General features: G+C 46.9%; 3 protein-coding genes across 3 annotated transcripts; 1 reads left to right on the top strand and 2 right to left on the bottom strand.

Moving 5' to 3' along the window:
- Nucleotides 1-1,502: 1,502 nt before the first annotated feature.
- On the top strand, nt 1,503-3,761 carry GL218_07260 (Glycogenin-1; the record flags this gene model as incomplete). Its single annotated transcript, XM_033584009.1, has 6 exons — nt 1,503-1,544; nt 1,609-1,743; nt 1,802-2,386; nt 2,441-2,580; nt 2,639-3,350; nt 3,426-3,761. 6 exons carry the CDS (start codon nt 1,503-1,505, stop codon nt 3,759-3,761), a joined length of 1,950 nt encoding a protein of 649 aa, XP_033433246.1.
- Nucleotides 3,762-5,577: 1,816 nt separating this feature from the next.
- Nucleotides 5,578-6,483, bottom strand: GL218_07259 (Protein N-methyltransferase NNT1; the record flags this gene model as incomplete). The annotated part of the gene is made up of 1 exon (XM_033584008.1): nt 5,578-6,483. One exon carries the CDS (start codon nt 6,481-6,483, stop codon nt 5,578-5,580), a length of 906 nt encoding a protein of 301 aa, XP_033433026.1.
- A 2,472-nt stretch (nt 6,484-8,955) lies between these two features.
- On the bottom strand, nt 8,956-11,026 carry GL218_07258 (uncharacterized protein; the record flags this gene model as incomplete). Its single annotated transcript, XM_033584007.1, has 2 exons — nt 8,956-10,286; nt 10,525-11,026. 2 exons carry the CDS (start codon nt 11,024-11,026, stop codon nt 8,956-8,958), a joined length of 1,833 nt encoding a protein of 610 aa, XP_033433025.1.
- Between the last annotated feature and the right edge of the window lie 1,714 nt (nt 11,027-12,740).

The raw sequence follows: 12,740 nt of genomic DNA, 5'->3' as shown, positions 1-12,740 counted from the left end.
TTCTTAACCAACCACCCAAATACCTCATACCTCAATATTGAGAATTTTCATGTTTCCTAAATCCTAAAATTGTTGATATTCTCCCTTCTCTCCTCTCGTTGATGGTTGGATGTAATTTATCTATCTATATGTATGCTGGGTGGCGCGCTTATTATGTTAAACTTGCTTGTTGTGCTCGTGGGTCCTAATCGTTGTTTACTGGTGTACAGAAAGGCGAAAAGATTCTAAATTTTGTTAGGATTCGTAGATATTTGTGGATACATGTGGTGTTTGTGGATAACTGTCAATGCTGAAAAAGACGAGAACGTTCGAGACCTTCCCCAGCCATGAGGGCAGGGAGGACAGGGAGGACATGGAGGGGTCGTAAGCAAAAAAGAAGTGCCCCCTCACCAACGGATACGATCTTGTCTTAGTCGCCTCAAGGTTTAGCAAGTCCGAGACAAGAAACGATAGCAAATGGCAAAATTCACGATGTGGGCTGGTGGATAACTTCTAGTTATCCAGTTCTAAATCCCCAGGTCGTATGTAGTGGACATAGAGGTAGTGGATAGCTGTGTGGAGCTACGGAGCTTTAAGTAGATAATATAGGCCTGTGCTCTGGTATTGATAGGTATTGATTGGTATTGATAGGTGCTGATAATGGTTCTTAGTGGGTCCGTAGTCCCTAAGGTTCCATCATTAAGGTTCCATCAGCGATACCGCCAAACATGCAGACGTCTTTCATCTTTCAAAGGCTATTGTATTTATCTTTCAATTATACATATGCGAGTACATATGCATATGCCCCGCGTATTGCGTATTTTTCAAAAATTTTGATATCTTTCAACTTTCAAACTCTTCCAGAACATACGACTCTTGATACCTATCAATTTCAGTTGGGAACCATAGCCTAGTATATTTGAACCAATCCTATCTCTAAACCATCAAACTAAATCTAGGTTGAAGCACATATGCCTAATATTGAACGCCTTAAGCAATGCCTTAAACTATTCCAGACAAAACACTAAGCTTGAGACCCAGATAAGTGCATCGCTGGACCAAGGACATGTAAGTAAATACATATAATCCACATAAATCCTTGTTCATCTTGTTGATGAAAGTAACGCTAGCGTTGCATTTGCATATCGACCACGGTCCATTTTGATGATCTCCTCTTCAACCTTGTCTCTTGGAAGGCAAAGTCCAAAGTCCAAAGAAGGAAAAAAAAAATACATACACTACAGGGTTATTTGCAACTAACTGGCTAGACCAGCCATCCCGCTTCATCGCCATAGATAAAAACAACAAGCCTTGCTACAACTATTATTTACAATTCTTCTAGCTTAACATAACTTTCCTCACTGCTTCGAATTTAGCTATAGTCTATTTTATGAGCAGATAGCTTTGTCGAATTTTAAGCTCAAATATACTTCTTCCCTCCAGCGTTGATATTCTTCGCATATCTTACCCCTCTCGACCATACCTTTTTTTCGGCGTGATTTGACCGCCACTTCTTGCACAAAATGTCTGCGCAAGATGGACCGCAGGAGGATGTGTACGCTACAGTTAGTAAATTCCGAATACATTCAGTGAGCCTATGAATAATAGCTAATACACGTTCGCATATAGCTTCTCCTAAGCGACACATATTTGCCTGGTGCTTTGGTGCTTGCGCACTCCCTACGAGATGCTGGTACAACTAAGAAGTTGGCCGCTTTGGTCACGCAGGATACCGTAGCGCCCGAAGTCATAACAGAGCTCCAGGTATGTTTACTGCTTCACAAACACCTAATTGCTATAGCCGACTAACTTAATTGAATAGACTGTCTACGATTATATCATTCCGGTTGACACAATACGCAATACCCAAACGGCAAATCTTCACTTGATGAACCGAGCCGACTTGCACTCTGCCTTTACCAAGATCAACTTGTGGAAGCAGACCCAATTCCGAAAGATCGTGTATATCGATGCTGATGTCGTCGCCTACCGAGCTCCGGATGAGCTCTTTGGGTTGGATCACCCATTCTCTGCAGCTCCCGATATTGGCTGGCCGGATCTCTTCAACACTGGTGTCATGGCTCTAACTCCTAACCTGGGTGACTACCACGCCATGTTGGCAATGGCTGAGAGGAGCATCTCCTTCGACGGCGCTGACCAGGGTCTTATCAACATGCACTTCAAGAATAACCACAACCGCCTCAGCTTCGCCTATAATGTTACCCCCTCAGGTCACTACCAGTATGTCCCTGCTTATCGCCATTTCCAATCTGGTATTAGCATGGTTCATTTCATCGGTCCCGACAAGCCGTGGTTCAGAGGGCGACGCGCTAGCACTGGAAGCTCGCCCTATGACGAAATGGCCGGAAGATGGTGGGCTGTTTATGACCGACATTACCGTGGATCGGTACGTTCCCTATTAACCCTTCCATATGTTAGATCTTCAGCTTACCATATCTAGACCACATCAGAGATCGTGCAATTCCTTACCAAAGGAGAATACCAATCCAACGGTACCACTAAAAATGCATACATCCGAGGGCGTGGGCAAAACGGGAATTCATCATTCCACTCTAGCACCCCAAGCTGGGACGCTCAGAGGTTTGTTACCAACCTCGTTACCTATTCCTAGAACGCTAAAGAACTAACTTGAAAATAGACATGCTCCCCCACAAAATTCCAGACCGGAAGCTATGAACTTCCCCTCTACTGTATATCATATGTCTCAAGATACTACTCAGTGGGTCGCACCAAAGTGGTATGAACCTCCTAGGGAGCCTGGTGCGCCCCCCATGAAACATATATTCCCTTGGGAGACTCAGCGATCAGCGCCTTCTCGCGTGTTCGCCGAAGATTACCCCCAGGAACCCGAAGAGGAGGAGGAACCTGAAGAAGAAGAGGAGGAGGAGGAAGAAGAGGAGGCTCTGTCCAGTGGCGCACAAACGCCTACGGGTGGACCATGGAATGCGCCCTCTGTTACAAATGCATCCACAGATGACCAGAGGAGCGAGCTAGTCACACCGACCACACCAACTATTCACATCACACCGGCTACTTGGACCTCGTTTACGATGACCAATGCCTGGGACGATGTGCCTGAAATTGAACGCTATGTTGATAAGATACAAAGGCACAAGCAGAAGCCGAGCCTCAAATCTCCTCCTAGCGCGGTATTATTGCAGGATCCTGTCCAACAGCCTGAGGTGACTCATCGCAGGCGAGGAAGCAAGGTTACCGACTTCCCCAGCGAAGCTGAACGTCCTAGCTTGCCAGTCACTCCAGCGCCCGTCCGTGGACAGAAATTATGGGACGGTAGCAATGACAACCCGCTGCTGCCGGCCGCACAAGGTGTGCCGACGCAGTCTGAATGGGTATGTGAGCACGGGACTCGGTGGACCCCTGAGGCCTGCCTCTGTGATATAACTAACATACTACGCTCTGAAAAGGACCCTGCAGTCAAGCTACAGGAGCTGTCTGAGTGGCATAACTCACTACTGCAGAAGCTTGGTGATGGCAAAGACAGTGGTGAATTACACTCTACTCACGCTAGCCACGCCGCACAGCCGTCCACGCTTGTGAGCCCGCAGCCGGTGAAAGCTGGCGCCAATTCGAGTGCGATTCATAGCCTCGAGTCCAACTTGGAAGCGTTACCTCGGATCATTACGACCGGAAATCGTAAATCGAGAGGCGTAACACCCATACCGGCGCCTAGCTACTCGGGTCCTGGCCCCGCTTTCGAGAAGGGCGAGAATATGCCGTTAGAGCTATCGGCTGGGCAGTAATCTAGAATATATCACATCAACCCCACCACAAGCCCGACAGGGCCTTTCCTCTTCGGAGCTAATATGCTCAGCGTAGAGGTCAGACGAGGTTTATCTAGCAGCTAGGGAAGGCTACAGATATTCCCGATGAGTTGGAGGATAGAGGAGGTGGATGGATGGACTGTTTGGCGTTTGGTACACGATATAAGGAGGAAAAAAAACAAAATGACCGCATGATGGATGGATGGATGAACGACCCGCCAACGAAGGTCTAATCACTTGGGATATTGGTTAGTATCCCTTACGCAGTATACCTTTTTCTTTTATTGTTTTTTCGTTTCTACTTGGATACCAGACCAGCAGTAGGCACGCAGGATTGCATATGGAATTTACTCCCGACAGCTTGTTCGTGCTCTCCCGTTGGAAGCTGCTATCTTTTGGTCGGAAATATTTATTTCATTATATATGAATTCTTTATCCCGACCAAGGTGCTACTGCAGTTGCATTTACGTCAACATTACACACAGAAAAAGATACCTTATCTTGTCGCACATATGGATACTATCTATCACATATCTATATATCGGCGGCATATGAATGAGACTGGTATGAAGCGAGCATCTTATTTTAGCATAGCTTATCTATATATTGGATTGTCTTCTTCATTAGGTAGTTAGATAGAGGACCAATGAGATTAATGAATAGGACTTTTGGAGATGGGACGTCGGGCTTTATATACATAGACACAGATAAGCACGTACATATCATAAAATATATATAAAGTATATGACGCATATTAGATTTATCCTATTAAAGGGAATGGGTATACCTGGATGACTTTAATAGACGGGTAGTTTAGCAGTAATTACAAGATGTTTTCAAGAAGCGTTCCCTATAGCGAGTAAGTTCAGAAAATATATACCTAGCAAGCAGTACTATACATAGCAAAGGTTTGACGTATTCGGACGATGATTAGGTGAGGAGCTTTCGGCTTGTATTAACGAGCTACGGCGTTGGCAGGCCAAACTAATAACGAATAAGTTCTACATTAGGTACCTAATTTACCTGATACAGGAAGCCATGATCGAGTATGGTCGCCGAGCGCAAGAAAGAGAGTAATGGATAAACGTTTGCGCTGTTGGTAAAACTATCCACTTGGGTCGACGGAATAATGACTATACTTTTCACAATGCGCGATGGCTTCTACGAATTAGTAGGTGCTGCATCAAACCAGATGTCGATTTCGGTTACTGCTACTTCGGTCGAGGTTCACTATTGTAACTTTTAGTTAATCATAAACCTGCCATGACTGGCTTGGCTCGAGAAATAGAGCCGGAGCTCACCCATCGAACAATTTTAAATATATTTTAGTATTTAGAGGAATAGGGATATGATCGGGGTCTTTGCTACAACTAATAAAGTTGTGTAGACTACCTCTTACGTTCTTTCTTGGTAAGCATCTATCTCGAGTAATTTGAGATTGGTCTTTTATACTTGATATGTCTAAGTGGCTATAGGAGAGCAAGGCCTTAAATCGTCTTGTCTACGGGACTTTAGATATCTATTCGTACCTAATACAATAGTCTTACTACTTAATAGCTGGCTTAGTACCACCCGGAGATTAGTTCCATACCCATTGCCATACATAGACTACCTAGGCTTATAGCCATATGGTCGCGATTCCTATTGCATTAACTAGGTGGACGACAGACAGCATCACCTTACCGTTTATACATGTAACTCTCAGATATCTAGAGTATAAAGCCCCTGAGCCGATAACCCAGAGCTCGCGACTTAGGAACCTAGTTTTCAGAGGCCAGTGGACATGGGATGTATTTTACCCTTCAACTGTCGACGCCCTCCGCCGCAGTACGCCGACGACTAGCCACCGCTTCCGTATGCTAATGTCCTCTTGGCCGCGATCCCAAACCCACTCGCGCTCAACGCCATCGCAGTCGCGCTCCCATATACTCTCGACCTCAAGCCCGACAGTCGCAAGAGCGTCGTCCTCGAAGAAACCGCGCATTTTAGCGCGCCCCGTATGAAACCCAGCAACAACCCAGGCTCTAGCGTCTGAGGAATCCTTCAGGAACCACGCGATGGATTTATGTAAGTTGGTGTGCTCCCACGGCATCCACAGACAGTCGCACACGAAGACACGGTCGAACCGACCCCGATGTTCTGCTGCGAAAGGCGTATCTAACTCACCCCATGAATGACCCTCGACTGTTAGCGGTGCAAGGGCGCTGCCGGGCGAGTTCTCAGTCTTGGCATTGGCCGCGACGTTCTTACGCAGAGTACCTAAGACAGTTTCAGAGGGGTAATCTGTTACGACTACGCCCTTAGCCCCGAGCAGAGCAGCCATTAGGCTAGGCAGCGCGGTACCGGCGCCGAGCTCAAGTGTCTCAAGGCTAGCGACATTGAAGGCGGCGGGCTGGAGCCGGCGCAAACCGATGTCGAGGGGTAAACCAAGGGTGCCGGCCTCGACGAGCTCGGCAAGCAGCAGACTTGCGTTCCACAGGTAGTGACTAAAGAGTTTGCGATCGGCCTCCCGGTCCGGATCCGCGAGGGCGATGTGCAGGGGCTTGGGTAGGTGCGGCGATGTGTAGAGTAGCGAGTGCTCCGCGTCGCCATGCTGGTTCGTCACATCATCCGGAAATATGATGCCCAAGGAAGAACTAAGGTAGTCCTCAGGATCTGACGATGGAGGACCGTGAAGGGAGATGCGGCTCGTGAGGGCCATCCTGCTCGGCCGAGTAATTTGAGGCTCAAGTACAGGGGGGGTGTGATTTGGTGCTGGGGTGCTAGAGAACTTTTTTTTCTTTTCTTTTTGTTCTCTGCACCCAAGCGCGTGTGATCAAAAGTTGGGCACAGAAGCGAAACCGAGAGTAGTAGAGATTTGGGTCAGTCCAGACACCCCCCGGTAGTACAAGGTTTAGGTACTCTGGTAAGGTTAGGTTAGGTACATACTAACCTGTACTTACTGGGGGAGAGAGACGGAGCTATTCCGTTGCGAACCTTGCCGGGCGGAAAAGTGACACCGTCTATGTAATGTTGTATTATAAGTGTGTGTGTGTGTGTGCACGCCACACCCCCGCGATATTAAAATAGAACAAGAACAGAAGGAAAAAAGCAAATGTGTACCATACCATATACCTACCTACACTAGTATGTATGCACGTATGTACATGGATGTAATATATAATATAGGTACGAAGAAGGGGAAAATAAGAAAAAGCAACAAGATATTGGTATGTACACAACACCAATGTATGTATGCAGTGTTACAGTGTTGAGATGACATGACATCAATCTCGCCATTACCGTACTTGTATATATGTAGCGTCTAGAAGAGCCTACGGGAATGCAGAGAGATATGCGCTCATCAACGCCCATCTGCGTGGGTATATGTACGTCTACGGCGCTGCCGGTGGCATTTATAGTGAGTTTGTATTTTGTAATATATCAAGTGATAATGATGATGATGATATTGGATTGATGGGGCCGTGGTCGTGTTTCGGATTGAATTTTTTACAGAACACGATTGGGAACTTGTAGTGGGGAAAAGAGCTTATCTATCGGCTCGGTTCGAGTGACGCTTGTCTCTAGCCTTACCGTTTGCTTTAGGTAAAGGTAGACAGGTACATATTACGTTTAGGTACCTATTCCATTTTTATTGCGTATTTGAATCTATTCGTTATGTACCTAACCTAAGGTATCTAATCCAGGTAGGCACCTACATTATAGGTCCATATAATACGATACCCGCTGCTAAGCAAACGTGCAGTTACGTTATGCTTTCCCAGCAGCCAGCGGCCAGCAGCCTATTGTCCTGCTGCAAATAAGCAAAAGCTGCGCCCCTACACCGCTTATGAAAAGACCCTAACCTTCCTGATTCAGGCAGCCAATGCGGAAGGGTAGGCTAACGTTAATTTTGTACCCTTTTTTTTTTCTTGCCAACCACAATTGTCTTCTCTTATACCCCGGCAATACACGTGGTATGCGGGAGCTGCGCCTTAGGTGCGCAAATGCACGAAACGGTCATCAAAAAAGCCACGGCCTAATCCGCGGAGGCCTCTATCGGGGCCGCGCTTGTGTTGCATTGTTGCATTGTTGCATTTGAAGGTGTCAAGTTTAATACTGACATTGATATCGACAATGATATATACCTACTTGTCAGCATGACAGCAGTAGCAGCAGCCGTTCCCCATCCAATTGCGATGATGGGAGGAGGTAGACGGGTAATAAAATGGTTCGTGGTATTGGCTATCCCGTTCATCTCGCTGCCGGTCGCCGGTTGCCATCGCTGCGACCGCAACATTATGGGAAATGACATGCTCCGTTTCAGCTGCAAATATTCACCTATTATACCAAACCACCTGCGGTTTCAGGCAATAGGAGGATTCATCCGGGAAGCCTCGTTATTAGATGCCGTCGTCTTGGTTTTCCAATCAGATGAGCTAAACGGTCATTCACTGGTTCACTGGATTTGGTTTATATTGCTCGCTTGGACGAGATGGGATTTGAAAAATATGCGTCGGGATTTGCATGGTCAATATACTGACGTGTGTGGAGAGATTGGGTGATGTATACTGTAGTTAAACCGTGTAAAGGGGGAAGATTCTAAGTACCTAGAGTATAGTTATTGATTATTGGTTATTGGGTTATGTCTAGTATCAATATTGATTTGACAACGTATTATTACTCGAAGTTATACACACTCTCACGTTCACATTCATAATAGTCTAAGAATATAGGTAGTCAAAATAGGTAGTGCGAATGCGAGATGATTTCTTTTATTCAAGATCGAAACCGAATCTTTGTTCGGTCTCCGCAGCGCTGTCGTGATAGAAAATAGATAGGGTATCAATACAGACCATCAAAAACTACATAATATATCAAAAGATAATAGAACATTTTTATCAGCCGCTGAGCGACTGTTGGGGAAGATATACTCTTCATGAGATATTTCTGCTTCTCCCCTTTCTATAGTTCGCCAGTTATAAACTTTCTCCCCGACGGAGAATGAAGTCCCCCCCTCCCCTTTCCCCCCTAATAGGTTTTTGTATGCCATTAAGTATTCCAACGTACAACAGACCTTGCGCCAATCATGCTTATCCCAATCTTCGTCTCGGTCGTCATGATGCTATGTATATCGATACAGTAGTGATTAGGGATGTAGGTGGATGTGATTTATATACGGGCGCGATTAGCTCTAATGGCCATACTCCATGCGCTTCCTGTCGTCCTCGGTAGGATCATCCGAAATCCATATTCCCTTCTCTTCCTCTGTGGCGTTTAGGAAGCCGTTAGCTCGCTTCAGCGTCTGGATGTCGAGGTCTGTTACGTATGACTTGTCGTCAGAAAGCTTTAGGCGGATCTCGTGCTCTGTCGAAAGCATCATATCGTCTTTAGCTAGTCGGCGAGGGCCGTCGAATACTGCCATGACCCGCTTCTTCATGGTCATCTGGCCCTTATCAAAGCCCCATGAAGATGGGTATTCGCGTCGGTTCTTGCGGCTCTTGCTCTTGCCTGATAATTGTACGCCGCCTCGCGAATGTGTCATGCCCCGCGACTTTTGAACACCGTTGGGCGGGTTCCCCTTCTTCCTTGATGTGGGAGAGGTTAACTTCCTCGGCTTGTGTTCATCATCCCCGGCGTCGTCATCTTCAGCCATATCCTCATCCTCCTCGTCATCGGAGTTAGGGACACTTTGTGTGGTAAGAGGCAGTTGGTTTTTCTCAAGCGTTTGGTGAACATCCTCGTCATGTTCCACCTCGGCCAACCGCTTTGCGTTGATGGCCTCTGCTGGATCTTCTTGCTGAACGATGCGCAAGACACAGTCGTCCAGATGCTCGTAGAAGTCCTGGGCATTCTCGAACGTAGCTGAGCATGTCGAGCACTTGCCTGTGGCGTCTGGCGCATAGCCAGTTAACTTCTTGCCGCTGTTCACCGAGGTTGCCTTCTTCCTACTGTTAGGGGCGGTCTGCTCGACGCCATGTACGGCGGTTAGATGCCGCTTAAAGACATCAGCCCGGTTGAAGGACTTCTCGGCGGCCGAGCCTGACCCAGGACAAAATCCGCACACCATGGTACCCTTGTAATGGGTCAATGTATGTCGGTTCTTGTCATACTTCCGCGCGAAACCCTTAACATGATAATCACACGTTTGAATGGGGCACTTTTCTGGCCTCTCATTCTGGTGTGTTAACATGTGGGCCTTAAGGTCTTTAAAGACCTTCCCACAATCTGGGTGTGGACATCTTTGCTTCTTCTCCGATTCGTCGCTGTTATACGCATACTCGTGCGACCCATGTGATTGGTAAGATGATAGAGACTGTCGCCTGGCTGGCGCAGCAGGTGGTGCCTGGAAAGGGCTGTATTGCTGAAAGGGGTGCATGTAGGGAGATTGGCTGCCGTTGCGCATGGCTGGCGCAGGTGAAGCAGTACCAGAGAGAGCAGGAGAAGTAGGATAAGGGTTTTGAGGGGAGAAGTTGTCGTACCCCTGCATCGGTGGGGCCATCGTTCCGCGTATTAGTGAAGGATCTGTAGAATGGGCTTCTTGGTCAGCGCATCGTGGTCTTCATTTGTAAGTATTGTGTAATTCAGTATTCGGTTAAAAGAAATCAACATAGGTATCCAACTCCCCCTCTCTATCTTCAATCTCGAAATGACGGCGCCTGACAAAACCAACACTAAACTCAATTCTCATACAATGATAGAAAAGGGCTACGGTTGGTGACGAATAAGAAATTATTAAAAAATGAAACCCGCGCCAACTCACCAATAGCCTTATTGTCAACAAAAGCCATGTTAAATTCATCCATAGTGGGATAAGTAGAGTATTCCGTTCCTGTAAAGTAATTGCTTGAGTCGACAATTCCCGGGTTCACACCGAGACCACTCTGTTGGTACTCGGGGAAGAAAGCTAATTGGCCGTGATTTGAGTTAGGCGACCCGACGGTTGAAGACGCCGTTTCTGAGGGAGCCGAGAGGCTTGAGGCTGGCATCTCGTAGTCTTCAGGGAACATGCTAGGGGAAGCTCTATTGTGGTTATTGCTGTACATGAGGTGCGTTTCCGGGTACATGGAGCCGGCTTCGTATCCCGAGACTGGACGGTAGTCTTCCTGGACACTCCGGGGAATGTTAAAAGCGCCTGGACTCATATGCATCTCTAGCGTGGGTGAAGTGTAGCCCGTCTGGGGGTGGGCTTCGGGGTAAAGCCTGAAATCGTGCTCGTGTCGAGGGAACATATCGTAAGATTGGTGGTCGCCAACCATGGCCATTATAATTTTACGTTGTCGGCGATTCCGGGGATAGACTTGTAGTGAATTGTAAGAGGAATCCCGGCCGGTATGCTCACGCTAATCGTCTCCCCTCTCGTCAGTGTCTTAGTCCGGACACAGGATATGACTACAGTTTATGCGGTGAAATAAAAGCTCACATTCGTCTGGAATTATACCATATCAAGACCCGCTAAGATCTATATGGAACCGAGTATAGACTTGGTGAGTTGGTAGTGTGACGTTCGAATGGAGTGTCACTAAGACGGCCAGTGGAGTAATGAGAATTTATATAAGTCGCAAAGCTTGGGCAATGATCGATGTGAGTTGTCGCGCCACACAAATTCGTGATGCCTTCTTCTTCCAATCCTATAGCTCTTCTAACATACGACCTCACACGGTGAGGCTATGAATGGCGATGACTTGGGAGGGGTCCTCGTGTCGAACACGACAAGCACGGGTATGAACAGAGTCTATTATATATATTGCTCTAAGCGGCCAGTAACCACGATGGTAAGATGGGAGGGTAGAGCGGGAGTGTTAAGTAGTTTAGCATAGTCCGAGGTCATAGAGATGGGACAGTAGGAACCGGTAATGCTTTGGGGGCTTCTTATTCTATATACACTACACACTCGCGCGCACAGCCGCGCTTTTCTCTCAAGGTACGTAGATCTCCATGCTGCCCATTTGAGATGTGGGTTGATAGGGCAGAAGGGCAGAATCCGCGGCAGCGGTGAGAACAGGGATTACAAAGTCGATCCAGAGCCTTATTTGGGTCATACCGTGTGTCAAACTTCAACTCATACTCGGTACCTACGTACATCATTTCGACCCCCCATAGGGTCACCTTGCTAGCGTCTCTTCCATTCTTAGGCGAGGCCGTCAGCAAGTAGCGTGGGTGAAGGACCTAGGTGGGTACAATTAGTATCCCGCCCGTCAATAATTCAAAGAGACGAATGATAAGCTGGACCGTGGAGTTGTTTTGCTTTGAGGCGGCCCCCGTTATTGGTGTTATTGGTAGAGCATCACACACCTAATGTTGTGCTAAGGCTAAGTACCAAGACTCAATACCTAGAGTACCTAGACCTAGAGTACCAAAATACCTAAGGCCTGCAGGCCTGTTCTTTTTTGCAAAGAGGTAGGGTGGGACGGTGGGCTCCCCAAATGACCCCTGGCACCCACGATTTACAAAGTACACGGCATAATCTGTCTTCCCATCTGTTGTCAATCGTTGTTTTCAGTCGCCAAAGGTCCCGTCAATCGAGTAGACACCTGATTTGTACTAGTGGTATGTCCTTTTTATCTTAGCATAGGCATAATATACCCAGGTAGTATATGTTGTATACGGTACAAGAGAGTAGTCCCCGTTAACCATCTTCCCCCCCTGCTACCGTGCTAAATCCCAGGAGATGCATGTCTGGGAGCCCTGCTGGTCATCTCTAATTGGCATCGTTAGATCACTGGAATTCATCTTCACGACAAGCATAGTCGTTTGTTTACATTATTTCTACGGAAACGACGGATATACATGGGATTAAGCAATGAAGACAATTAATTACAGTTAAAGCCGAGAAGAACTGTCCTTGCTTAGTATAGATATTCCCCGTAGTCTCGATGGTGTAAATACAGTAGTTAAGAAACAGGGTTCATTGCCAGTATAAGGTTCTAGGATCCTGAAATGTTATTTTTCCTTTTTCCTCATTTCCCTTTTCTTTTT

This window comes from Daldinia childiae, assembly GCF_008694065.1.
Source record: "Daldinia childiae strain JS-1345 chromosome Unknown Scaffold8, whole genome shotgun sequence".
Lineage (NCBI taxonomy): Eukaryota > Fungi > Ascomycota > Sordariomycetes > Xylariales > Hypoxylaceae > Daldinia > Daldinia childiae.
Note: the sequence above shows the minus strand (reverse complement) of the source record. Positions and strands in the feature narration are given on the sequence as shown.